General features: G+C 42.0%; 1 protein-coding gene and 1 long non-coding RNA gene across 7 annotated transcripts in view; both read left to right on the top strand.

Annotated features, from left to right (window-relative positions):
* Positions 1 to 27,303, top strand: part of AKAP10 (A-kinase anchoring protein 10) — an 80,070-nt gene that overhangs the window by 7,493 nt on the left and 45,274 nt on the right. For 4 of the 6 annotated variants that reach the window (XR_012425370.1, XR_012425369.1, XM_045375222.3 and 1 more), the window contains exons 2-4: positions 3,272 to 3,319; positions 8,964 to 9,146; positions 14,559 to 15,116. Coding sequence is in view for 4 of the 6 variants with exons in the window: in XM_045375222.3 (XP_045231157.1) it covers positions 3,272 to 3,319; positions 8,964 to 9,146; positions 14,559 to 15,116 (789 nt within the window). In the remaining 2 variants the exon portion in view is untranslated. The remainder of the gene's footprint in view (positions 1 to 3,271; positions 3,320 to 8,963; positions 9,147 to 14,558; positions 15,117 to 27,303) is intronic. The other 2 variants (XM_065532885.2, XM_045375224.3) reach the window with 1 other exon arrangement.
* LOC141408763 (uncharacterized) lies at positions 4,687 to 6,255 on the top strand. The gene is made up of 2 exons (XR_012425371.1): positions 4,687 to 5,150; positions 5,497 to 6,255. It is a non-coding gene; the product is annotated as an uncharacterized lncRNA (long non-coding RNA).

The following is a 27,303-nucleotide window of genomic DNA, read 5'->3' as shown; positions in this document are numbered from 1 at the left end:
CTCACACCTGTAATCCCAGCACTTTGGGAGGCTGAGGCAGGAGGATCACTTGAGCCCAGGAGTACAAGACTAGCCTGGGCAAGATAGCAAAACCCCATCTCAACAACAGAAAGGATAATTAGGCATGGTGGCATGAGAGAATCACTTGAGCCCAGGAGTTCAAGTATTATGAGGCCACTGCACTCTAGCCTGGACAACAGAGCAAGACCCTGTCTCAAAAAAATAAAAATTAAAAAAAGTATTTGGATGCAGTCATAGTCAAAAAACAGACATGGAAGGAAAACATCTAATTTATTTATTTATTTTTTAAGACAGAGTCTTGCTCTGTCGCCCAGGCTGGGGTACAGTGGTGTAATCTCAGCTCACCGCAATCTCCGTCTCCTGGGTTCAAGCGATTCTCCCGCCTTAGCCTTCTAAGTAACTGGGACTACAGATACCGGCCACCACACCCTGCTAATTTTTGTGTTTTCAGTAGAGATGGGGTTTCACCATGTTGGCAAGGCTGGTCTTGAACTCCTGACCTCAAGTAAGCCACCCGCCTTGGCCTCCCAAAGTCCTGGGATTACAGGCGTGAGCCACCGCTCCCAGCCAGAAAATATCTAATTTAGTATAGTATTTATATCTGGGAAAGGAAGGGTCAGGTGGTGATTCATGGGAACTCTATGTATAATACTTAGGGGGACAGAAGGAAATGAAGCAAAATGCTGATATTTGATTGTTGAGTTGTGTGTATGTTAGAAGTATAACATAGGAGATCTGATTGTTAGTAGGAGAATGTTTTTAGGGTGGTAAAAGTGGAACCGTGGCGGTTTATTTTAGCAGTGGAATCAGTTGGTCATAGTTTGTATGTGGAAGGTAATAAACAGACCGTGTTAAGGATGACTTCCAGAATTTTGGTCTGAGTAGTGGGTGGATGACAGTGTCATTCATGAGGGAAGATGAAGACTGAGATAGGAACAGTTTTGAGAGAAGATGACATGTTCCCTTTTAGACAAGTGGAATTATGGAAGATGGCAGGTAGGTGGTTAGCTATATGAGTTTGAGATAAAAGATTTAGGATGGAGATACAAATTTAGGAGTAACAGCATATCTATGGTATTGTAAGCCTTAAGAATGGGTAGAAACAGCCAGGGAATACAGATGTATATGCAGAAGAGAGGAGTCAAGGAAGCCAAGACACGTTAATGTTTCAAGTGAGTGATGTAGTCCATGGGCAGATGCTGCTGAGAGGGCTGCAAACACCAGTCACCCTACAACATTTTTAAATGTTGTCTTCCTGATAGCAGTGATGAGTACCTGCAACGATCTTATTTATTTTTTTCATGTTAGTCTCCACACACTTGAATGTAGACTTTTTGAAGGCAAAATCACTGCCTTTTCTGAGCTGGGAGCGTGTCTGGCACATACTAAGCACTCAACAGTTGATGTATCGACTTCAACCAGATACTCTGGGGGCGAGTTATTTCCTGCTACTAGCCTTTCACCTTTCAGTGTTTAAGAGCACAAATAAAGAGATGGGCACGTTTTGGCATTTCTTATTTTGATAACCTTTTCCTAGTAAGATTTTTTAAAGTTTAATGTTAAAAAAAAAGAAGGGGGTTTAAAATAGTCTTATGTCAGATCCTATAATAGAATTCACACTTGGCTTAAGCTGCTGGGCACCTTCTTATCTTGGATGTCATATTAGCTTATCTACAGCAGAATTTTTTTTTTTTTTTTTTTTTTGAGACGGAGTCTCGCTCTGTAGCCCAGGCTGGAGTGCAGTGGCCGGATCTCAGCTCACTGCAAGCTCCGCCTCCCGGGTTCACGCCATTCTCCGGCCTCAGCCTCCAGAGTAGCTGGGACTATAGGCGCCCGCCACCTCGCCCGGCTAGTTTTTTGTATTTTTTAGTAGAGACGGGGTTTCACCGTGTTAGCCAGGATGGTCTCGATCTCCTGACCTCGTGATCCGCCCGTCTCGGCCTCCCAGAGTGCTGGGATTACAGGCTTGAGCCACTGCGCCCGGCCTACAGCAGAATTTTTACTGTTTTATGTAATAAAGAAGCAATTATATGATTATTTTACAGACAAATTTTTTTTATCTTTTTTTTTTTAGATGGAGCCTCCCTTTGTCACTCAGGCTGGAGTACAGTGGCGTGATCTTGGCGCACTGCAACCTCCGCCTCCCGGGTTCAAGCAGTTCTCTGCCTCAGCCTCCCAAGTAGCTGGGCTTACAGGTGCCCGCCACCATGCCCAACTCATTTTTTTGTATTTGTAGTAGAGATGGTGTTTCACCATGTTGGCCAGGCTGATCTTGAACTACTGACCTCAGGTGATCCACCCGCCTTGGCCTCCCAAAGTGCTGGGATTACAGGCGTGAGCCACCGTGCCTGGCCCAGACAAATTATTATACTTTGAGTGTTAGAGGTTTAGGATGTTTTTACTTGATGCTATGGGAAGAATAAGAAGTAATATGTGATACACTACCAGAGAACTTTCTTCACTATGCTTCTAGTAGCTAGTACTCTGGATGACGCGTGGTAATAATATTGGTTAACATTTGTCCTAAATTTACTGTGCTAGTCACCCTTCTAAGCCCCTTACAGGTATTTTTTTTTTTCATCAATAACCCTCTAAGGTAGTTTTTATTATTGACCTAATTTTATAAATCAAGAAAATTAAGACCCAGAGAAGTAAAGTAACTTGTCCAAGATCATGTGGCTTATAAGTGGTAGAGCCCGGCCGGGCGCGGTGGCTCAAGCCTGTAATCCCAGCACTTTGGGAGGCCGAGACGGGCGGATCACGAGGTCAGGAGATCGAGACCATCCTGGCTAACACGGTGAAACCCCGTCTCTGCTAAAAAAATACAAAAATCTAGCTGGGCGCGGTGGCGGGCGCCTGTAGTCCCAACTACTCGGGAGGCTGAGGCAGGAGAATGGCGTGAACCCGGGAGGCGGAGCGTGCAGTGAGCTGAGATCTGGCCACTGCACTCCAGCCTGGGCGGCAGAGCCAGACTCTGTCTCAAAAAAAAAAAAAAAAAAAAAGTGGTAGAGCCCGTGACTACATTGTTTCTCCATAAGCAGGTTCAACTCTTTTGACTGGATGCTGTTTCAAGGTCACTTCCTTAGAGAAGCTTTTGCTGACAACTGCCCTCCTGTGCTGTCCTCCAAGGCTGTCCATTGTTGTAGAACTTTGAATACTCATCTTAGAATAAAGCTGGTCTAATTTTTACAATATTATTGAGTGGATCTCTGACTGCAAAATTGGTCATAATTATCTTTTTATATTCTAGTGAAAGGCAAAGAACAAGAGAAGACCTCAGATGTCAAGTCTATTAAAGGTAAGTTCTGCCCTTTGCAATCCACTGCGTTAGAAAGTGATGTGCTTTGCATTTGTGGACTCTTTAATCCTGTTATCTTCTCTCTTTTGGCATTAATCATTTCTGCCTTATTTTATAATTAGTTATGATTTTGATTTATTTCCCTCTTTAACCTGTATAACGCTTTAACACCTAGCATATAATAAGTAGGTTTTTTTACTTTAATTATTTTTTTGAGATAGAGTTTTGCTCTTATCGCCCAGGCTGGAGTACGGTGGTGCCATCTCGGCTCACTACAACATCCACCTCCCGGGTTCAAGCGATTCTTCTGCCTCAGCCTCCCGAGTAGCTGGGATTACAGGTGCCCACCACCATGCCCAGCTAATTTTTGTATTTTTAGTGGAGACAGGGTTTTACCATGTTGACCAGGCCAGTCTCGAACTGCTGACCTCAAGTGATCCACTCACCTCGGCCTCCCAAACTCCTGGGATTACAGGTGTGAGCCACCACGCTCAGCCATAAGTAGGCTTTTACTGAGCCTTCTGTGTATTGGCTATCCTAGTGATTACAGTGAACCAGTGCCCTTCTTATTAATCACACATTTAATTGTTCCCTAAAAGTGATTAGTTGACTTTAGTAAGACGAAAAATGAAGAATACTCTTAACTGAGCAGTCTGTTAACTGCAGGAAAGCACTGGCGCTATTTATCCAGAAGTATGGTAGATTACAGTTTTTGCTTTTTTATTTGAATGAACAAACTTAATTTAAAATATATTAGTTTTGTTTATTTTTTGTTGGGATTGATACATTGTCGTTGTTTATAGATTAGAGCATACTTTTTAAAGATGCTATATTATTCACTGATTTTATTTGTCCAGTGTACAGAGATTGAAATGGGAAAATTATAATGGAAATTGTTTCCATAGTCATTACATATTAATTTCATCAGTTTATTTCTGTAAAATCTGTAGATTGGTGCTTATTTAGATTTTTCTTTCAAATATGTTTATGTTGCATTGCTCGCATTGAGTATTCTATATGCTCAATTTGCTGGAGAAGAAGACTAATTATAACCTAGGAAAGTTGTAAAATTAGGGGAAAAAAATAAGGTACTTTACAGCCTACTTTACTTATTTCTCATTTAAAGCCAGTTGGATTCCACATTAGTTCAAACTGCCTTCTTTGAGCAAAATTTGATTGGCAGTGATAAAGGCTTAAAGCCCTTCTCAAGCAGAGACCTGTAAAGACCAGATCTGATTGTAGTAGAAGGAAGGAACTTAGACGTCTCAGGCAGTGAGAACACCAGTCTTTCACTCTAAATTTTGCCACTAACAGTATGACCTTGGGAAGTTGTAGCTTTCTTCAGATTCTTTATTTGTTGAATGAGGGAATTGGCCTAGTTAATTTCTAAATCTCTACCGGGCTAAAAAATTCTATGCTCATACTCTGATTATGATAGTACATAACGTGTGCTTAACATTCACTGACTTAACCTTAGGATAATACAGAAGCAGTACAAGAAACAGCCCCTCAAGACGTTTGCAGTCTCATTAGAAAGACAAACTTATATACAGAACAGTAGCAAATAAACCAAAATAATAATAGCTGCCATTTATAGAACACTTCTTCTATGCTGGGCATTAGACAAAAACTGACTGTAACGGTGAACAAAAAAGACTTAGGTCCTGCCCTCATTGAACTTCCAGATTAGTAGGGGAGAGGAACATTAATCAAGTAATTCCACAGATGGCTTGGCCTAGATTGGTAGTGATGGAAGTAAAGAGATCTGAACGGACTTGAAAAAACATTAGGAGGCAAAATGGATAGAAGTTTATTATTGATTAAATATGAGGTGTGAGAGAGAGGAATATTTAAGGCCGGGCGCGGTGGCTCAAGCCTGTAATCCCAGCACTTTGGGAGGCCGAGACGGGCGGATCACGAGGTCAGGAGTTCGAGACCATCCTGGCTAACACGGTGAAACCCCGTCTCTACTAAAAAATACAAAAAACTAGCCGGGCGAGGTGGCGGGCGCCTGTAGTCCCGGCTACTCGGGAGGCTGAGGCAGGAGAATGGCGTAAAAACCCGGGAGGCAGAGCTTGCAGTGAGCTGAGATCCGGCCACTGCACTCCAGCCTGGGCGACAGAGCAAGACTCCATCTCAAAAAAAAAAAAATAAATAAATAAATAAATAAATATGAGGTGTGAGAGAGAGGAATATTTAAGATTGATACCTACCTTCTGACTTGCCTGACAGAACCAAGCCAGGAAATTATATGTTCAGTTTTGTTATGTTGGGTGGGAGGTGCTTTTGAGTCATTCATTTACATATGTTACATATGTTATTTTATATGCACAGTAATTTTAAGGTCTGAATTTTAAACCACAGGTTAGAGAGTGATTTTTTTAGAGTCTAGCAAACCTAGGTTGAAATCCTGCCTGTTGAAATGGCTGTTTACTAGCTCATTAACCTAGGGCAAAGTATTCAACTTGTTTTCATTTTTGTCTTCACCTCTAAAATAAGGAAAATATGGTTTTACAAGATTGTCATGAGAGATAGATGAAATAATACCCAAAAAAAAAGATACATAGAGAAACTAGTATAGTGCCTGGTATATAATAGGTCCTCCATTGGTAGCTATCATTATCTAGTTTTAACATAGCCTTCAATTTGTTGAATTCGTCAAACTAAGTGAAGCATTACAAGGAGTTCAGAGGAATTTGAGGTCAGCAAATGATTTCTGAAGTTTAGGGAAGACTTCATGGAAATGACACTTACCTTGTATAAAAGTTGAAGATTAAGAAAGATTTGAATGAGAGATTCTTTCTCTTTTCTCCCTACCAGCCCAACTTCTTATTTGAGGATATATTGGGCAGAGGGGCCTTCAGACAAGTAAAGGGAGATTTTTACAGAAAGATTGAGATGAAGGTATAGAAGGCTGTAAAGACCAGAAAAGAGAATTGAGACAGGAAGCAGGAAGCCACTGTAGGTTTTTGAGCAAGATACTGATGCTGTAAGTGTGGTGTTTATGAAAGGTTAGTCTGGAAGAGATTTGCAGGATGGAGACCCCAGACAGACTTGCACTGAGGGTGTGGTGTTAAAAATAAACAGGTAAGTAATGTTTAAACATCTTGAAGGAAAAGTCAACAAATCTTGGCAAGTAAACAGATACAGTGAAAAACAATGGGACCAAGATTTTGAGTTTTGGAGACTGGTGGATTGAACAGACAGGGAAATTGAGAGGAGAATCAGACGATGATGTTTTAAGTTGATATATTTTTTTTTTTTTTTTTTGAGACGGAGTCTTGCTCTGTGCCCCAGGCTGGAGTGCAGTGGCGCAATCTCGGCTCACTGCAAGCTCCGCCCCCCCGGGTTCACGCCATTCTCCTGCCTCAGCCTCCCGAGTAGCTGGGACTACAGGCGCCTGCCACCTCGCCCGGCTAATTTTCTTGTATTTTTTTAGTAGAGACGGGGTTTCACCGTGTTAGCCAGGATGGTCTCGATCTCCTGACCTCGTGATCCGCCCGTCTCGGCCTCCCAAAGTGCTAGGATTAAAGGCTTGAGCCACCGCGCCCGGCCTTAAGTTGATATTTAGATAGATTGTGCTGAAGATGGTAAAGTCAGCGTGGGTGGGAATGCCTAGTAGCGGTAATCAGTGATACAAGACCAAAGTCCAGGTCAAAGACAATTCACAGATAGAGATCAGGGATTTCTCATCTGCTCTACAGAGGTGTACCCCAGGAGCTGTTGCAAAGAGTCCATGTGGAGGGTGTGAGTAAGATGTTCCCCTTGAATTTGCCAGAATTACTTTTTTTTTTTTTCCTGAGACAGATTCTCGCTCTGTCGCCCAGGCTGGAGGGCAGTGGTGAGATCTTGGCTCACTGCAACCTCCGCCTCCCGGGTTCAAGCGATTCTCCTGCCTCAGCCTCCCAAGTAGCTGGGATTGCAGGCACGTGCCACCATGCCCAGCTAATTTTTTTTTGTATTTTTAGTAGAGATGGGGTTCCACCATGTTGGCCAGGCTGGTCTCAAACTCCTGACCTCGTGATCGCCCGCCTCGGCCTCCAAAGGTTCTGGGATTACAGGCATGAACCACTGTGCCCGACCCCTTGTTAAGTTTATTTTGGGGGTAAGCAAAGGAGGTTGCAGCTTTAAAAAAGTTTGAAAAGTATTGCTCTAGTAATAAAGATTTGAGAGTAAATACGCTTTCTAGCAGAAAGAATAAAAAAAGAGCAGATAGCCTCAAGAAGAGGAGCCAAAGAAGCAGGCCATATCTGACACACTGGGCATTGATAAATGGGTATTAAAAGAATGAGAGGAATGAGCAGATAGAAGAGGAAATTAGGAGAGTATAATACCATGGAGACCAAGAAAGACAGACTATGAGGAAGGAGTGGTAAAAATAAGTTACTAGTTCTAACAGAGATGTTAAGAGGGACCAGGGAAAGCCTTGTACAAATGAGTTAATAGCATTTTATATTATATACATCTAATTAAGAAACAATGCAAGAGTCTCACCATTCCTATAGATTCATACTTGTCTGAACACGAAAACTGGCTTTTGTTTATAAATAAGCTAAAAATTATTTTGCTCCTTCCAATTTCTCATGAAAATAAAAATAAACCTTCCTTTAAAATTGAAAAAATAGTTTGAAGACAGTCACTCTTCATTTTGTAATTCCCACAACTATTATTGAATGACTGAAATTATCTTTATTCTGAAGCCAAATGAGTGATATTGATATTTCTTCAGACTACTAAAAATATATTTTATGAATTTTGAGTGTGCTTTATCTTCTTTTTTTTTTTGATATGGAATTTCACTCTTGTTGCTCAGGCTAGAGTGCGGTGGTGCGATCTCAGCTCACTGCAACCTCCGCCTCCCAGGTTCAAGCAATTCTTCTGCCTCGGCCTCCCAAATAGCTGGGATTACAGGCACCTGCCCCCACACCCGGCTAATTTTTTGTATTTTTAGTAGAGACAGGGTGTCACCATGTTGGTCAGGCTGGTCTCAAACTCCTGACCTCAGGTGACCCACCTTCCTTGGCCTCCCAAAGTACTGCCATTACAGGCAGAGCCACCACGCCCGGCCTAAGGAATGTTTTTCTAGGTTTCCTCCCACCCTAAGCATTTATTCTGCAATTTTAATTTTGTTCCTAAAGCAAGCAAGGTTTAAGGATTTTAAAATAATCCATATTTTAGAATGCTTTCTGGCTTTGTTACTCTTTATACACAATAGAAGTTCTCAGAGAAAGATCTCGCTCTTTTAACTTTTTGGCACAGTATTTTGAGAATTACAAATAATACTAGAATGTTTTCTGGCTGGGTGTGGTGGCTCATGCCTGTAATCCCAGCCACTTGGGAGGCTGAGGCAGGAGAATCACTTGAACCTGGGAGGCGGAGGTTGTCGTGAGCCGAGATCGTGCCACTGCACTTCAGCCTGGGTGACAGAGCAACTGTCTGAAAAGAAAAAAAGAAAGAGTGTTTTCTTCCCAATTTTCTGCCACTTGATTAAGTTACTTTTCCTGTAAAGTATTTTTTGCTGAGTATGCTGACTTAAGAGTAATGTTACAAAATTTAATTTTTAAAGTTCTCTGAAAGCCCCCTTATGAGAATTTTAGGCTATCAAATTGTGTTTAATTCTTAACAATTTTTTGAAAAATTATAGCTTCAATATCCGTACATTCCCCACAAAAAAGCACTAAAAATCATGCCTTGCTGGAGGCTGCAGGACCAAGTCATGTTGCAATCAATGCCATTTCTGCCAACATGGACTCCTTTTCAAGTAGCAGGACAGCCACACTTAAGAAGCAGCCAAGCCACATGGAGGCCGCTCATTTTGGTGACCTGGGTAAGTAACTATCATTTTTTGTTAACTTGCAATAGAAGGATTTGAGTACAATATGTGAAACTTCTGTCATAGGATACAGAACTATATAACTGGAAGATGCTTTGGAAAAAATGTATTTAAAATAACAACTACAAGTATAATGGTTAGCACTGTGTTGTGTTCCTGTAAGTATGGAATATAAAGCATGCCCAGTAGAAAAACAAGCATTTCCAGAAGAAATATATCGGACCACTAAATATAAATATATGAAAAAGATGCCTCACTTTATTACTGAGGGAAGTGCAAATTAAAATAATCAGTTAATGTTCCCTAACATATTAGCATATATATATATATGCTCTGTCGCCCAGGCTGGAATGCAGTGGCGGCATCTCGGCTCACTGCAAGCTCCGCCTCCCAGGTTCACGCCATTCTCCTGCCTCAGCCTTCTGAGTAACTGGGACTACAGGCGCCCTCCACAATACAAACAATACAATTGTTTGTATTTTTAGTGGAGATGGGCTGAGTTAGTCAGGATGGTCTCAATCTGACCTCATGATCCTCCCGCCTCGGCCTCCCAAAGTACTGGGATTAGCCTGACCCACATTAGCATATCTTTAAAGTTTGACAATTTGAATGTTAGTGAAGATGCAGGGAAATACCCCTCCTATTTAGTGATAATGTAATTCATTGAAGACTCTTTGGAAAGCAATTTGGAAATCAGTATAAAATATGCATGTCATTTAGGCCACTCTTTCTAAGACCTAGCCCTCAGATATGCTTATTCATATGTAAATGTATGTATGTATGTTTAAAGCTATTCATTGTAGTATTGTTTGTGATAGCAAAAAATTATGGACAACATAAATATATCTGTTAGAGGGAAATAACCAAACTGTGGTATACGCATTGCTCTGGCTTATAGTGTAGCCATTTGTTTCTATTTATTTATTTTTTGGGGACAGGATCTTACTCTGTTGCCCAGGCTGGAGTGCAGTGGTATGATCATGGTTCACTGCAGCCTTCACCTCCTAGGCACAAGCTATTCTCTTGCCTCAGCCTCCAGAGTTACTAGGACTACAGGCATGTGTCACCACACCCAGATAATTTTTTTTTTTTTTTTTTTTTTTTTTTTTTTGAGACAGAGTCTCGCTGTGTCGCCCAGGCTGGAGTGCAGTGGCCGGATCTCAGCTCACTGCAAGCTCTGCCTCCCGGGTTTTTACGCCATTCTCCTGCCTCAGCCTCCCGAGTAGCCGGGACTACAGGCGCCCGCCACCTCGCCTGGCTAGTTTTTTGTATTTTTTAGTAGAGACGGGGTTTCACCGTGTTCGCCAGGATGGTCTCGAACTCCTGACCTCGTGATCCGCCCGTCTCGGCCTCCCAAAGTGCTGGGATTACAGGCTTGAGCCACCGCGCCTGGCCTAATTTTTTAATTTTTTCGTAGAGATGGGGTCTCACTGTGTTGCCCAGGCTGGTCTCAAACTTCTGGCCTCAAGCAATTCTCCCACGTAGGCCTTCCAAAGTGCTTGGATTACAGACGTGAGCCACCACACCTGGCTCAGTGTAGCCATTTAGAAGTCTAAAAAAGACGTGGGAAGGCCGGGCGTGGTGGCTCACGCCTGTAATCCCAGCACTTTGGGAGGCCGAGACGGGTGGATCACGAGGTCAGGAGATCGAGACCATCCTGGCTAACACGGTGAAACCCCATCTCTACTAAAAAATACAAAAAACTAGCCGGGCGAGGTGGCGGGCGCCTGTAGTCCCAGCTACTCTGGAGGCTGAGGCAGGAGAATGGCGTGAACCCGGGAGGCGGAGCTTGCAGTGAGCTGAGATCCGGCCACTGCACTCCAGCCTGGGCGACACAGCGAGACTCCGTCTCAAAAAAAAAAAAAAAAAAGACGTGGGAAAATGTCTAAGGCATGTTTGAAAGTGAGAAGCAAACCACAGTATGTATGGTAAAATCCTTTATATTAAAATAAGTTCTTCCAAAACAAAAACATATGCAGGATACCTTTATTTTCTCAGTATTTGTTAACCAAAAATTTTCACTTAGAAAATTGCATGTCATGTTGTCATAAGTTGCAAAAAGGTCCATGAACAAATAGACTTCTAATAAAATCAGTCCTTCTTTTGACATCTCTCTCTACTTTTGTGTATATTCAAACCAGTGTCAATGTGTTTGTGGGTCACACTTAGCAATAATACATAGCAAACAAAATGCACATAGCTCACAGAGTAAAATTGTAAGTTTTGCTGGATCACTCATAAGTTGCTGATGAGAATTTGAAATGGTACAGACACTCTGGAAAACGGCAGTTTCTTTCTTTTTCTTTTCTTTTTTTTTTTTTGAGACAGGGTCTCACTCTGTTGCCCAGGCTGGAGTACAGTGGCGTGATTACAACTCACTGCAGCCTCAGCCTCCTCAGGTTCAGGTGATCCTCCCACCTCACTCTCCTGAGTAGCTGGAACTACAGGCATATACCACCACGCCTGGCTAATTTTTGTATTTTTGTAGAGACAGGGTTTCGCCATGTTTCACAAGCTGGTCTCAAACTCCTGGACTCAAACGATCCACTCGTGTGGGCCTCCCAAAGTGCTGGGATTACAGGCGTGAGCTACTATGCCTGACCTAGGCAGGTTTTTTTTGTTTGTTTGTTTGTTTTAATTTATTTGTAGACGAGTCTCTCAGACTGGAGTGCAGTGGCCCAATTTTGTCTCACTGCATCCTCCGCCTTCCGGGTTCAAGTGATTCTCCTGCCTCAGCCTCCTGAGTAGCTGGGATGACAGGTGCCTGCCATCATGCCAGGCTGATTTTTTATTTTTAGTAGAGATGGAGTTTCACCATGTTGGTCAGGCTGGTTTTGAACTCCTGACCTCAGGTGATCAGCCTGCCCCAGCCTCCCAAAGTGCTGGGATTACAGGTGTGAACTATCATGCTTGGCTGGTGGTTTCTTATGAGGTGAAACATGCAATTACCAAATGACCTAGCAGTTGCACTCTGCATTTTTCCTAGAGAAATGAAAACTTACCTTCCTACAAAAACCTGTGCACAAATGTTCATAGCAGCTTAATATCAAAAAACTGGATGTTCTTCAGCAGGTGAATGAACTGGTTCATTCATACCATGGAATACCACTCAGCAATAAAAAGGAACAAACTGTTGATACATGCAACCACTTGGATGAATATCAAGGGAATTTTGCTGTCAGACAAAAGCCAATCCCTAAAGGCTACATACAGTATGATTCCATTTGGATACTATTCTTGAAATAGAGAAATTAGAGAAATGAAAAGATGAGTGTTTGCCAGATGTTAGAGACAGGGAGGTGAGAGGGGTAAGTGGGTGTAGTTATAAAAGTGCAACATGAGAGATCCTTGTGATGTTGAAATTGTATCTTGGCAGTGGATGCAGAAATCTCAATGTGATAAAATTACAAAGAACTAAAAACAGGAATGAGTACAGGTAAAACTGCAGAAATCTGAATAAGTTAGAGTGTTGTATCACTGTCAGTATCTTAGAGTGATATTGTACAATAGCTTTGCAAGATGTTACCGTGGGAGAAACTAAAGTGTACAAGGGATCTCCAGGTATTATTATTTTTTTAGAGATGGGGTTTCACCATGTTGCCCAGGCTGGTCTCGAACTCCTGGGCTCAAGTGATCCACCCACCCCAGCCTCCCAAAGTACTGGGATTACAGGCATGAGCAACCACGCCTGGCCCTTTCAGTATTTTATCTTACAACTTCATGTGAATCTAGCATTATCTCATAGAATTTAATTAAAAGAAATTGTAAATCTTGCAAAAGATCAGAATTTCCTCAAGTTGTGATGTTGACAAAGATGAACTAGTTGACATTGACAGTAAGATGGATGATGATGACACGACGTACTTCAACAAAATGATTTGAGTATCAATGGATTAAGAAAAGCTCTTTTGACAAATGGATGAAACCCTCAGTCAGTTTTATAAGAATAACCATCTTTATGATCTTGCTATGAAAGCCAATTAAAAAAAAATTTTTTTGTTTTTCCTAACAATTAGCTTGTGGTTATAATTATAACTTAAATTTAGTTAAATATAAGATAAATGATTTTTTATTAAGTTTAGTTTTGTTTTTCAGGGTACAATCTCAAAGCTACTCTTTAACCTACTATGAATGAATAATGCTGAGTTCATAACATCTTTGTAGATATATCCACAATTTTCCCTCAGGATAAGTGCCTACAAGTATAATTACTGAATTGAAAATCATGCAGTTTGCTAAGACTTTGCTATCTATTCCTGAATGCTCCTCCAAAATGGTTTTGCCAGTTACATCCCCATGACCAGTGAATGAGAGTGTTGCCTGTTTTCCTGTGCCCTTGTTACTGCTTAATAATTTTTGAAAAAAATCTAATTTGACAGCAAAAATGCATTTTATGTTAATTTGCTTTTCTGGAATTTTTAATGAGGTTGAGTATAGTTTTTAATATTTTTTTTTTTTTTTTTTTTTTTTTGAGACGGAGTCTCACTGTGTCTCCCAGGCTGGAGTGCAGTGGCGTGATCTCGGCTCACTGCGAGCTCCGCCTCCCGGGTTCACGCCATTCTCCCACCTCAGCCTCCCAAGTAGCTGAGACTACAGGCGCCCGCCACCATGCCCGGCTAGTTTTTTGTATTTTTAGTAGAGACGGAGTTTCACCATGTTAGCCAGGATGGTCTCGATCTCCTGACCTCGTGATCCACCCGCCTCGGCCTCCCAAAGTGCTGGGATTACAGGCTTGAGCCACCGCGCCCGGCCAGTTTTTAATATTTTTATTGGCCCCTTTTCTTTGGAACTAGTATCATAAGTTTTTTTTCTTAAGAATTTATGTGGTCTGGGCTGGGTGCGGTGGCTCACGCCTGCAATCCCGGCACTTAGGGAGGCTGAGGCGGATGGATTGCCGAAGGTCAGGAGTTTGAGACCAGCCTGACCAGCATGGTGAAACCCCGTCTCTATTGAAAGTACAAAAACTAGCTGGGCGTGGTGGCGGGTGCCTGTAATCCCAGCTACTCAGGAGGCTGAGTCAAGAGAATCGCTTGAACCCGGGAGGTGGAGGTTGCATTGAGCCGAGATTGTGCTATTGCACTCCAGCCTAGGCAACAAAAGTGAAGAGTCTCAAAAAAAAAAAAAAAAAAAAAATTTTTTTGCATGATCTGAATTGCCATTAAAAGAGATATGAGAATTATTGAGTTACAAAGAACTTTTTAATAATTTAGGCAAGTTTTGGAGGATTGTACTTTGTTTAGAATCCAAAAGCATAGTATTTGTAGTTTTTTAAATTTATTTTAGTTGGTAGGAAGTAAACTTTATTCAAGGTCTCTGGTACCAGTTATTGCTAAAAGTGATTGACTAATCTGTCAATCTGAAATTATTTGTTGCCGAACTGCTAATTCTTTTGCTTCTATCTTTTAGGCAGATCTTGTCTGGACTACCAGACTCAAGAGACCAAATCAAGCCTTTCTAAGACCCTTGAACAAGTCTTGCACGACACTGTTGTCCTCCCTTACTTCATTCAATTCATGGAACTTCGGCGAATGGAGCATTTGGTGAAATTTTGGTTAGAGGCTGAAAGTTTTCACTCAACAACTTGGTCGCGAATAAGAGCACACAGTCTAAACACAGTGAAGCAGAGCTCACTGGCTGAGCCTGTCTCTCCATCTAAACAGCACGAAACTACAGCAGCTTTTTTAACTGATTCTCTTGACAAGAGATTGGAGGATTCCGGCTCAGCACAGTTGTTTATGACTCATTCAGAAGGAATTGAACTGAATAATAGAACTAACAGTACTCAGAATCACTTGCTGCTTTCCCAGGAATATGACAGTGCCCATTCTCTCCATCTTGAAAGGGCCAGAGCAGGAACTCATCAAGTTTCCATGGAAACCCAAGAATCTTCCTCTACACTTACAGTAGCCAGTAGAAATAGTCCTGCTTCTCCGCTAAAAGAATTGTCAGGAAAACTAATGAAAAGTGAGTATGTGATTTTCTTGTGTGTACGTGTGTGTCTCACTTTCTTTTTTTAATTTACAAAGCAGAACTTCAGATGAGGAATAAAATGATTGGAATCTTTTTTTTCCTCCTCTAACTACTTGTAAATTTGGGAGAATTTGGAGAGTGTAGTAGAGTCAGATCAGTGTATGGAAAAGGAGCAGGAGGGATATCTGGAGTGACTGGACCTTCTAAGAAGTGTGTTACCAGAATTAGTAAATGAAGAAGGGTCAAATGTCCTACTTTTCTCCTCCACTGATTTTGAAATCAAACCATTATCCACATAGCCTTATTTCCTCCCTCAGTCTTAATTTTATTAATATTTTACTGCAATTTGCAGATAAAATTTTTAAAAATTATTTTTAAAATGGCCAATAAATGACATTTATTAAGTTCTGTGCTTAGGGCTGGGCGCGGTGGCTCAGGCCTGTAATCCCAGCACTTTGGGAGGCTGAGGCAGGTGTATCACAAGGTCAGGAGATCGAGACCATCCTGGCTAACACGGTGAAACCCCATCTCTACTAAAAATACAAAAAACTTAGCCGGGCGTGGTGGCGGGCGTCTGTAGTCCCAGCTACTTGGGAGACGAGGCAGGAGAATGGCATGAACCCAGGAGGCAGAGCTTGCAGTGAGCCGAGATCGCGCCACTGCACTCCAGCCTGGGTAACAGCAAGACTGCGTCTCAAAAGAAAAAAAAAAGTTCTGTGCTTAGTGTATATTTGGATTTTATTTATTAGTCACAAGACCTCTGTGCAGGTAATAGGCATGATTATCTTATTTACACATGAGAAAACCAGGGCTTAGAAAGGTTTGATAACTTTCCCCTAGGTTGTACAGTAAATGTGGACCTAGAAGCATTTTGACAAGAGCACCTGTTTTTTTTCTTCTCTATTAGTTTAGAAATTCTATACTCTTAATTATTACCTGGGATTTTGATTAGACAGCCTTCATGTTCTTCTTTTTCATCTTAAGGGTTCTTTGTGTCTCAAAGGGCTAAGTGATTTCAGATGTTTAGTTCGCTCATTCTCAGTGAACTAAAATGAGGTCTAATCTGCTACTGAATCAAGTTTTCAGTGTGTTATTTCCTGCCTCCCTCCCTCCATCCTTCCTTCCCTCCCTCCCTCCCTCCTTCCTTCCCTCAACCAGGCTCCTGAGGAGCCGGGATTACAGGCGCCCACCACCACACCTGGCTAATTTTTATATTTTTAGTAGAGATGGGGTTTCACCATGTTGGTCAGGCTGGTCTTGAACTCCTGACCTCAAGTGATCCACCTGCCTCGGCCTCCCAAAGTGCTGGGATTACAGGTATCAGTCACTACACCTGGCCGCATGTTATTTTCATCACAAAGTTATTGTAAACTGGGTGAAGCGGCACACACTTGTACTCCCAGCTACTCAGGAAGCTTAAGGTGAGAAGATTGCTTGAGCCCAGGAGTTTTGAGACCAGCCTGGGCAACAAGCAAGACCCCAGCTCAAACAAAGAAAAAAAAGTTGGCCGGGCGCGGTGGCTCAAGCCTGTAATCCCAGCACTTTGGGAGGCCGAGACAGGTGGATCATGAGGTCAGGAGATCGAGACCATCCTGGCTAATATGGTGAAACCCCGTCTCTACTAAAAATACAAAAAACTAGCCGGGCGAGGTGGTGGGCGCCTGTAGTCCCAGCTACTCGGGAGGCTGAGGCAGGAGAATGGCGTAAACCCGGGAGGCGGAGCTTGCAGTGAGCTGAGATCCGGCCACTGCACTCCAGCCTGGGCAACAAAGCGAGACTCCGTCTCAAAAAAAAAAAAAAAGAAAAAAAGTTACTGAATTTTTTATTTCTATGGATCATTTTTTGTAGTTTCTTTTTCCTTTCACACTTCATCCCACTTTTGATCCTATCTTTTATTTCCTTAGTTTTATTAAATGTGTATTTATTGTCTGATAATTCTACTGTCTACAGTTTTTGTGGACCTGATTCAGCATTTCTTTGTTTCCTCAGATTCAGACTCTTGGTGGCTTGTGATTTTAGTGATTTTTGGCCGTGAACATGTTTCTTGGACTTTTATCTGTGGGAATTCTCTATGTACTCTGTATAAATTAGGTTATTTCAGGTGTTTTGCATTCTCTTTTGCCATGCAGCTGGGGCCTGTGTCACTACCCTTCTGGTACCACTTAAAACTGAATTTTTGTCTTGGGTGCTCGTACTAATCCTATATGAGTGCAAGTTTGTACTTATTGCAGAAATATGATGGTTTTTGATTATGGGGTATTGTCCCAGGTAGGTGCTAGAGTGTTAATTAATATGCTTTCTGTTAATGTGTTGTCCCTGTAAAACCTTCCAAAATTCTGAATTCCAGAATACTACTGGCCCCAAATGTTTCAGATAAGGGAACTGCCTGTATTTGTTTCTGGCTCCCACTGTTTTCCTTACTTTAACACAAACTCATCTTTTTAAAAAACATTTTGAGGGAATTCAGTATTGGAAAACGTTTCTTTTTTTTTTTTTTTTTTTTTGAGACGGAGTCTCGCTCTGTCGCCCAGGCTGGAGCGCAGTGGCTGGATCTCAGCTCACTGCAAGCTCCGCCTCCTGGGTTCACGCCATTCTCCTGCCTCAGCCTCCGGAGTAGCTGGGACTGCAGGCGCCCGCCATCTCTCTCGGCTAGTTTTTTATATTTTTTTTAGTAGAGACGGGGTTTCACCGTGTTAGCCAGGCTGGTCTCGATCTCCTGACCTCGTGATCCGCCCGTCTCGGCCTCCCAAAGTGCTGGGATTACAGGCTTGAGCCACCGCGCCCGGCCTGGAAAACGTTTCTAACCTGTTTCTGGAAATGGAAGTCCAAAGTCTGTTTCTGTAATTGTTATTTTTTTGAGATGGAGTCTCACTTTGTTACCCAGGCTGGAGTGCAGTGGTGTACTCTCGGCTCACTTCAACCTCCACCTCCTGGGTTCAAGCGATTCTCTTGCCTTAGCCCCTTAAGTAGCTGATATTACAGGTGCCCACCTCCATGCCTGGCTGATTTTTGTGTTTTTAGAAGAGATGGGGTTTCGTCATGTTGGCCAGGCCAGTCTTGAACCCCTGACCTCATGATCTGCCCATCTCGACCTCCCAAAGTGCTGGGATTATGTTTCTGTTTGTAATATATTTATTGTTTTTGGAAACGGTCTTTGCTTTGGTGGTAATTTTCAATAAAAATAGAAATAGCAGTGGAGTTATTGAAAGACCATTAGTTACATTTGGCCCTTTTTCATTATCTTCACATGTTATATATAGTAAGTTTGACCTTTTTAAAACATATACTTGTGTCAGTTTTAACACATAGATTCCTGTAACTGTCACCACTATAAGGGTAAAGAACAGTTAGTTCCTTCACCTTTCAAGTCAAACCCCACCTCTGTCCCAACACTTGGCAACCACTGATCTGTTCTCCATCTCAATAGCTTGCCTTTTCTCTTTTTTTTTTCTTTTTATTTATTTATTTATTTATTTTTTGAGACAGCTTCTTGGTCTGTCGCCCAGGCTGGAGTGCAGTGTGGCAATCTCGGCTCACTGCAACCTCCGCCTCCTGGGTTCAAGCAATTCTCCTGCCTTAGCCTCCCTCGTAGCTGGGATTATAGGCATGCACCATCATGCCTGGCTAATTTTTTTGTACTTTTAGTAGAAACGGGGTTTCACCCTGTTGGCCAGGCTGATCTCGAACTCTTGACCTCAAGTGATCCACCGGCCTCGGCCTCCCAAAGTGCTGGGATTACAGGCATGAGCCACTGCGCACGGTCAGGACTTTTTTTTTTTTAATTTACATTCAACTTGTCATTTTTTTCCTTGTATGGATTGTGCCTTCGGAGTCATACCTGATCAAGGGTCATGAAGATTTTCTCATATGTTTCCTTATAAAAGTATTGTGGTTGGCCTGGCGCGGTGGTTCATGCCTGTAATCCCAGCACTTTGAGAGGCCCAGGCGGGCAGATTACGAGGTCAGGAGACCAAGACCATCTTGGCTAATGCGGTGAAACCCCGTCTCTACTAAAAATACAAAAATAAATAAATAAATTAGCTGGCTTGGTGGCAGTCACCTGTAGTCCCAGCTACTCTGGAGGCTGAGGCAGGAGAATAGCGTGAACCCGGGAGGCGGAGCTTGCAGTGAGCTAAGTGAGCTAAGATCGCACCACTGCACTCCAGCCTGGGCGACAAAGCTAGACTCCACTTCGAAAAAAAATATATTATGGTTTCACACTTTACATTTAGATATATATCTTCTTTGAGTTAATGTAAGTGTGAGGGCTAGGCCAAGTTTTTTGTTTATTTTTACATAAAAATATAGTCGTATAGTCGTTCTAATACCATTTGTTGAAAAGACAACCTTTACTCCTTTGAATTGCCTTTGTACTTTAGCCATATTTTCTAGGCCTGTTTTTGGACTCCTTTTTCTGTTTCAAGATGTGTGTGTCTATTCCTTGGTTAATACCACATGGTCTTTTTTTTTTTTTTTTTTTTGAGACGGAGTCTCGCTGTGTCTCCCAGGCTGGAGTGCAGTGGCCTGATCTCGGCTCACTGCAAACTCCGCCTCCCGGGTTCACGCCATTCTCCTGCCTCAGCCTCCCAAGTAGCTGAGACTACAGGCGCCCGCCACCACGCCCGGCTAGTTTTTTGTATTTTTAGTAGAGACGGGGTTTCACCATGTTAGCCAGGATGGTCTCGATCTCCTGACCTCGTGATCCACCTGCCTTGGCCTCCCAAAGTGCTGGGATTACAGGCTTGAGCCACCGCGCCCGGCCCCACATGGTCTTAATTACTGTATAGTAAGTCTTTTTTTTTTTTTTTTTTTTTTTGAGACAGAGTCTCGCTCTGTCGCCCAGGCTGGAGTGCAGTGCCCGGATCTCAGCTCACTGCAAGCTCCGCCTCCCGGGTTTACGCCATTCTCCTGCCTCAGCCTCCCGAGTAGCTGGGACTACAGGCGCCCGCCACCTCGCCCGGCTAGTTGTTTTTTTTTTTTGTTTTTTTTTTTTTTTTTTAGTGGAGACGGGGTTTCACCGTGTTAGCCAGGATGGTCTCGATCTCCTGACCTCGTGATCCTCCCGTCTCGGCCTCCCAAAGTGCTGGGATCACAGGCTTGAGAGTAAGTCTTAAAACTGGGTAATGGTGGCCTTATAAAATGAATTGGTAAGTTTTTATTTTTACTCTTATTTCCATTTTCTAGAAGAGATTGTATAGAATTGGTGTCATTTCTTCTTTAGATATTTGGTTGAATTGGGAAGTGATGCCATCTGGGCCTAGGGTTTTGTTTTTTGTGTGTGAGACAGAGTCTCACTCTGTCACCCAGGCTGGAGTGCAGTGGTGAGATCTTGGCTTACTGCAACCTCTGCCTCCTAGGTTCAAGTTACCCTCCCGCCTCAGCCTCCCAAGTACCTGGGATTACAAGCGTGTGCCACTATGCCCGACTAATTTTTGTATTTTCAGTGCAGACAGGGTTTCACCATGTTGACCAAGCTGCTCTTGAACTTGTGACCTCAAGTGATTCGCCTACCTTGGCCTCCCAAAGTGTTAGGATTATAGATGTGGGCTACGGTACCTGGCAGGGACCTAGGGTTTTCTTTCTCAGAGTATTTTAAACTATGAATTCAGGTTATTTAATAGATATAGGAGCCGGGCGCAGTGGCTCACGCCTGTAATCCCAGCACTTTGGGAGGCCTAGGCTGGCGGATCACGAGGTCAGGAGATCGAGACCATCCTGGCTAACACGGTGAAACCCCTTCTCTACTAAAAATACAAAAACTTAGCCGGGCGTGGTGGCGGGAGCCTGTAGTCCCAGCTACTCGGGAGGCTGAGGCAAGAGAATGGCGTGAACCCGGGAGGCAGAGCTTGCAGTGAGCCGAGATTGCGCCACTGCACTCCAGCCTGGGCGACAGAGCGAGACTCCATCTCAAAAAAAAAAAAAAAAAAAAAAAGATATAGGAATATTTAAGTTATCTACTTCTTCTTGAGTGAATTTTTACTGTACTTTATGGCCTTTGAGCAATTAATTGTATTGAATTGTTGAATTTATGGGCATGTAGTTATTTATAGCATTTTGGGTTTGTAGTGGTATCCCTCTTTTATTCCTAGTGTTGGCTATTGTGTCTTGTTTTTCTTTGTCAGATTGTATAGGGATTTATTAGTGTTTTCAAAGAACTAGTTTTGTTTTCATTTTTCTGTTGTTTTTGTTTTCAATTTCATTGATTTTCTGCTCTTTATTATTTCTTTTTCTCCTGCTTGCTTTGGGTTTATTTTACTCTTTTTTTTTTTTTCTCCCAAGTTACTTAAAGTAGAAACTTAGATTTCTGGTTTGAGACCTTTCTTTTCTAAGATAAGCATTTAATACTGTAAATTTCCTTCTAACCACTGCTTTAGCTATACCCCCACAAATTCTGTTATTTTGAACTGAGCACAAATGAAATGTTCTAATTTCCCTTGAGTCTTCTTCTTTTACCCATGAATTATTTAGAAATATGTTATTTAGTTTGCAAGCAATTGGAGACTTTTTTCCTGTTATTTTTCTACCATTTATTTCTCATTTCACTATATTATGGTCAGAGAACATATTTTGAATGATTTCATTTATTAAGTTTTAAAAATAACATTAAAAAAATGTTAATGGGAGTGTACCACATACAGTATGAAGAATGTACATTCTGTTTTTGGACAGTTTTCTGTAAATGTCAAGTTGATTTAGTTGGTTAATGATGGTATTCAGTTTGTCTTTATACTTGCTGATATTTTGTATGCGATTATATTACTTTATTACTCAGAAGAGTGTTGAACTTTCCAACTACAATTGTTTTTCCAATTTTACTTTCAGCTCTATCTGGTTTTGCTTCACGTATTTTGAGGCTCTGTTGTTAGGTGTGTACATATTTAGGATCGTATCTTCTGGGTGAATTGCATGTTTTATCGTTATGTAATTCCCTCTTTATGGTAATTTTCCTTGTTCTGAGATCAGACATATCTGTTGTCCAATTTATGTAGACACTGAAGCTTTCATTTGATTAGTGCTTGCATGGCATATCTTTTTCCATATTTTTCCTTTTGACCTACCTTTATAATTCTATTTAAAGGGGGCTTCTTGTAGGCAGCATATAGTTGGGTTGCGTTGTTTATTTATTTATTTTTTGAGACGGAATTTTGCTCTTGTTGCTCAAGATGGAGTGCAGTGGTGCAATCCTGGCTCACCGCAACCTCCACCTCCTGGGTTGAAGCGATTTTCCTGCCTCAGTCTCCCGAGTAGCTGGGATTACAGGCACGTGCACTACCCCTGGCTAATTTTTTGTATTTTTAGTAGAAACAGGTTTTCACCATGTTAGCCAGGCTGGTCTTGAACTCCTGACCTCAGGTGATCCACCTGCTTTGACCTCCCAAAGTGCTGGGATTACAGGCGTGAGCCACTGCACCCGGCCGAGTCATGTTATTTTTAATCTTTTCTCACAATATGGGGGTTTTGTTGGTAAATTTAATTATTTTAATATACATTTTAGTATAATTATTTACATTAAATGTAACTGTTGCAATGGGAGTATTTATAATGTGTAAATATAATTATTGGTATTAATATAATTTATATTACCCATAATAATATTAATGTCTTTGGATTTAGATTACCAGTTTAGTATATGTTTTATGTTTATTTTCTCTGTTTCCCCCTCCTTGATTTCCCCTTTTTTGCTTTCTTTTGGATTATTTGAATTTTTCCTTAAATTTATTTATTTTACTTATTTGTTTTTCTGAGTGATTCTCCTGCCACAGCTCCCAAGTAGCTGGGACTGCAGGCATGTGCCACTACACCCAGCTAATTTTTTTGTATTTTTAGTCCAGACAGGGTTTCGCCATATTGGCCAGGCTGGTCTTGAACTCTTGACCTCAGGTGATCCACCTGCCTCGGCCTCCCAAAGTGCTGGGATTGCAGGCATGAGCCACCATGCCCTGCCTTTTTCCAGAATTTATATGTTGAGTTATTGATTGTATCTTTATGTAGGCTTTTTAGTGGCTTCTCTTTTTTTTTTTTTTTGAGACGGAGTCTCGCTCTGTCGCCCAGGCTGGAGTGCAGTGGCCGGATCTCAGCTCACTGCAAGCTCCGCCTCCCGGGTTCACGCCATTCTCCTGCCTCAGCCTCCCGAGTAGCTGGGACTACAGGCGCCTGCCACCTCGCCCGGCTAGTTTTTTGTATTTTTTAAGTAGAGACGGGGTTTCACCGTGTTAGCCAGGATGGTCTCGATATCCCGACCTCGTGATCCGCCCGTCTCGGCCTCCCAAAGTGCTGGGATTACAGGCTTGAGCCACCGCGCCCGGCCCTTTAGTGGCTTCTCTAGGAATTACAATATACATATTTTTCACGGTGTACTCACATTTACTATTTTATAACTTCAAGTGGAATGTAGAAAACTTCACCACCATAAAAATAGAGCTAGGGATGAGGTTAAAAAAGAGAGAGAAAAGAAATATAATAAAAATATTTAATAATACTTTTTTTTTTTTTTTTTTGAGATGGAATCTCTCGTTCTGTTACCAGGCTGGAGTGCAGTGGCGTGATCTTGGCTCGCTGCAGCCTCCACCCCCTGAGTTCAAGCAGTTCTGCCTCAGCCTCCTGACTTGCTGGGATTACAGGTGTGCACCAATACAAAATAAGCCCAGCTAATTTTTGTATTTTTAGTAGAGATGGAGTTTCATTATGTTGGCCAGTCTGGTCTCGATCTCTTGACCTCATGATCCCCCCTCCTCGGCCTCCCAAAGTGCTGGGATTACAGGCGTGATCCACCGCGCCCGGCTAAGTCTTTAAATATTTTTTTTTGACATTGCACTTTTTCTCTTTTCCTTCTAGGATTTTAGTAACCCAAATGTTAGTTTTGTTATTGTTTGGCAGGTTCTTTTGGCCTTATTTACTTCTTTAAATTCTTTTTTCCTGTTGTTCAACTTTGAAAGTTTCTATTCATCTGTCTTCAAAGTCACTGGTTCTTTCCCCTGTCATTTCCATTCTGTTATTGAGTCTTTGTAGTGAATTTTAAATTTTGTTTATTATGTTTTTTAGTTCTAAAATTTCTTTTTTTGTGTATGTCTTTTACTCTCCTCTTGAAACTCTTATCATTTGTTTCAAGAGTGACTTTATTTCTTAGAGCATGGTTTTAGTAGCTACTTAAAATTTGTTTTATAATCCCACCATATGTGTCCTCTTGATTGTCTTTTCTCTTGTGAGATAATGGGATTTTCTGGTTCTTTGTATGACAATTAATTTTGGTTTGTATCTTGGACAGTTTGACTTATGTTACATGATTCTGAATCTTATTTAAATCCTGTGGAAAATACTGAAGTTTTTGCTTTAACAAGCAGTTGACTTACTTAGGTTCAGGCCACAAATTCCAACCAGCATTCTGTAGGCTCTGGTTCCATCATCAGTTCAGTTTTGTATCTTATCTGCTTATATGCCTTTTTGTGTCCAGTCTGGGACCTGGCCAATGGGCAGGTCCCAAAGCCTTTGTATACTCTTAGAAGCAGGGCCATGCACACCCAGCTCACGAGTGGCCCCAGGAGTGCACATACAACTATACGTTTTCACGGGCTCCTTCTTTTCTGTAATGTCCCTGACACTTTCTGCCTCCTGAGAACCTCCCTTTATCCCTTTCCTGTTGTCTGGCTAGAAAGTCAGGGCTTTAGATTCCCTGTACTTCAGCACACTTCCTGTAGTTATGTCACCCTCTGTGGCCAAGACTTCTCTTCTTCCTCTTGGGACTGCAGTTTCTCTTGTCAGAAAGTAGGGTTCTTGGAGCTGCTGTCATTGCTGCTATGGCTGCTCTGATACTGCCTGGGAGTCAAAGGAGAAAGGAACAAAACACAACCACCCAGGGGATTTCCTCCACTCTCTTTAATCCGTGAGAACCCTCTTTCCTGTTCCTCAGACCAGAAATAGAGGGCCTCTCTTGGAACTTCTTCTTTGTGCATCTAGTATGCAGTTACAGCTTTTGAGTCCAGGCCAGGAGGTGCTGGACAAACTTGTCAGGAGTATGGAGGTACTGCGAGTTCTGGTTACTTTTCTCAGTCCACCTGATTCCAAGTCCTTGGATACATTTGTCCACTGTTGTTAGTTGCATTCCATGGGAGAGACAGAAGAGTGTGCTTATTTCGTCTTGACCTACTTATTAGGATTTCAAATCAAATCAAAGGATGATATTCTCTATATTAATTTACTGTTTTCCCTTTAGCAAGCACATTAGGAAGATAATACTTTTAACACCGCCTGTGGTGGTTTCTGTCGTAATTGTTAATACTTACTTTTTTTTTTTGGAGACGGAGTCTCGCACTGTCGCCCAGGCTGGAGTACAGTGATGCCATCTCGGCTGACTGCAAGCTCTGCCTCCCGGGTTCATGCCATTCTCCTGGCCTCAGCCTCCCAAGTAGCTGGGACTGCAGGCTCCTGCCACCACGCCCAGCTAATGTTTTTTAGCAGAGGTGGGGTTTCACCGTGTTAGCCAGGATGGTCTCGATCTCCTGACCTCATGATCCACCCGTCTCGGCCTCCCAAAGTGCTGGGATTACAGGTGTGAGCCACCGCGCCCAGCCAATTATTAATACTTTCATTGTATTAAAACCTCTTGAACTCCAGAAGATAGCTTTATAGTAACATCTCTTATATTTGCATATAAAATTTGTCTGGAGCCTAGAAATTCTTACTCTCTCTTCTCCTGGTAGTTCTAGCTCCCGTTTTTCATAGAGAATAGATAATCTCTTTCTTGAATAAACCTTTTCATATTTGCATATATCACTACTCTTGGATGGCCTAGAATTTCTTGAATATGTCCTTGTTACTCCTTTTACCAATGAACAGATTTGTAATGGCCTACTACTTTTGTAACTGAAAATCAATACAAAGAACTCAAAAGCAGTGTATAATTTCTTTTGACTAAATTCTTTAGGATACAGTGATGCTTTGTACTTGGTATTTGAATAGATACTAAGCTTAATTTTAGGGTCTTGCTTTATGCAGAGATGTGGAAGTTAACAAAATAATTTCTTCTGTACTGACTTTGATAAATTTACTAATCTTGCATTTTGCCTAGAACACATACTCCTTCATAGCCCCTTACCTGACTGCCTGATGGTCTTTTAGGAATAGGCCTGCCCATTGTGTCTTCAGGTGGAGCCCCACTCCCATTGCTTATCTTCTCTGCTTTAAGCTGTCTTTATCTTCAGACATCTTCCCTCTGCCTAAGGAGAATTCCTGACCTCAAAATTTTTCATAAAGATATTGCTAACAATTTAAGATAACAGGAAAACATGTGGTAATATATGTAGTAAATTCATTCTTTCAACAGGTCTTTGTGGTAAGTTCATTCTTTTAGCAAATGTTTATTAAGCACTTTTTTTATATGCCGAGACACCAGCGGTACAGTAATAAATGGAATAATCACAAGCTGAGCATTCAGCAAAATTTTTGTCCATTGCATGAATTTATAGTCTAAAGAATTTTTTACCTTCAATACTTTAATTGTTCTGACAGATTTATACTTCAAACTGTTACTTCCTGTGCCCTGAAATTGTCATACCACGGCTTGACAAATCGGTGATCTAAAATATATCCATTTTGGGCCGGGCACAGTGGCTCCTGCCTGTAATCCCCAGCACTTTGGGAGGCCGAGGCAGGCAGATCACTTGAGGTCAAGAGTTCCAGACCAGCCTGGCCAAAATGGCAAAACCTGGTCTCTGCTAAAAATACAAAAAAATTAGCCAGTCATTGTGGTGCATGCCTGTAATTCCAGGTACTTCGGAGGCTAAGGCAGGAGAATTGCTTGAACCTGGGAGACCAGGTTGCAGTGAGTCGGGATCGCGCCACTGTACTTCAGCCTGGCTGACAGAGCGAGATTCTGTCTCAAAAAATAACATAGATCCATTCAAATAGATCATTCTAGTTGTCTGACCTCACAGTTTCCTAAAAGGCACTTTTTTTTTTTTTTTTTTTTTAACAGGATGTTTTAAGCAATTTCTCTATAGAGTATTGTAGGAATTGGGCTGGGCACAGTGGCTCATGCCTGTAATCCCAGCACTTTGGGAGGCCGAGGCGGGCGGATCACGAGGTCAGGAGATCGAGACCATCCTGGCTAACGTGGTGAAACCCCGTCTCTACTAAAAGTACAAAAAAATTAGCCTGGTGTGGTGGCGGGCACCTGTAATCCCAG

This window comes from Macaca fascicularis, chromosome 16, assembly GCF_037993035.2.
Source record: "Macaca fascicularis isolate 582-1 chromosome 16, T2T-MFA8v1.1".
Classification (NCBI taxonomy): domain Eukaryota; kingdom Metazoa; phylum Chordata; class Mammalia; order Primates; family Cercopithecidae; genus Macaca; species Macaca fascicularis.
Note: the sequence above shows the minus strand (reverse complement) of the source record. Positions and strands in the feature narration are given on the sequence as shown.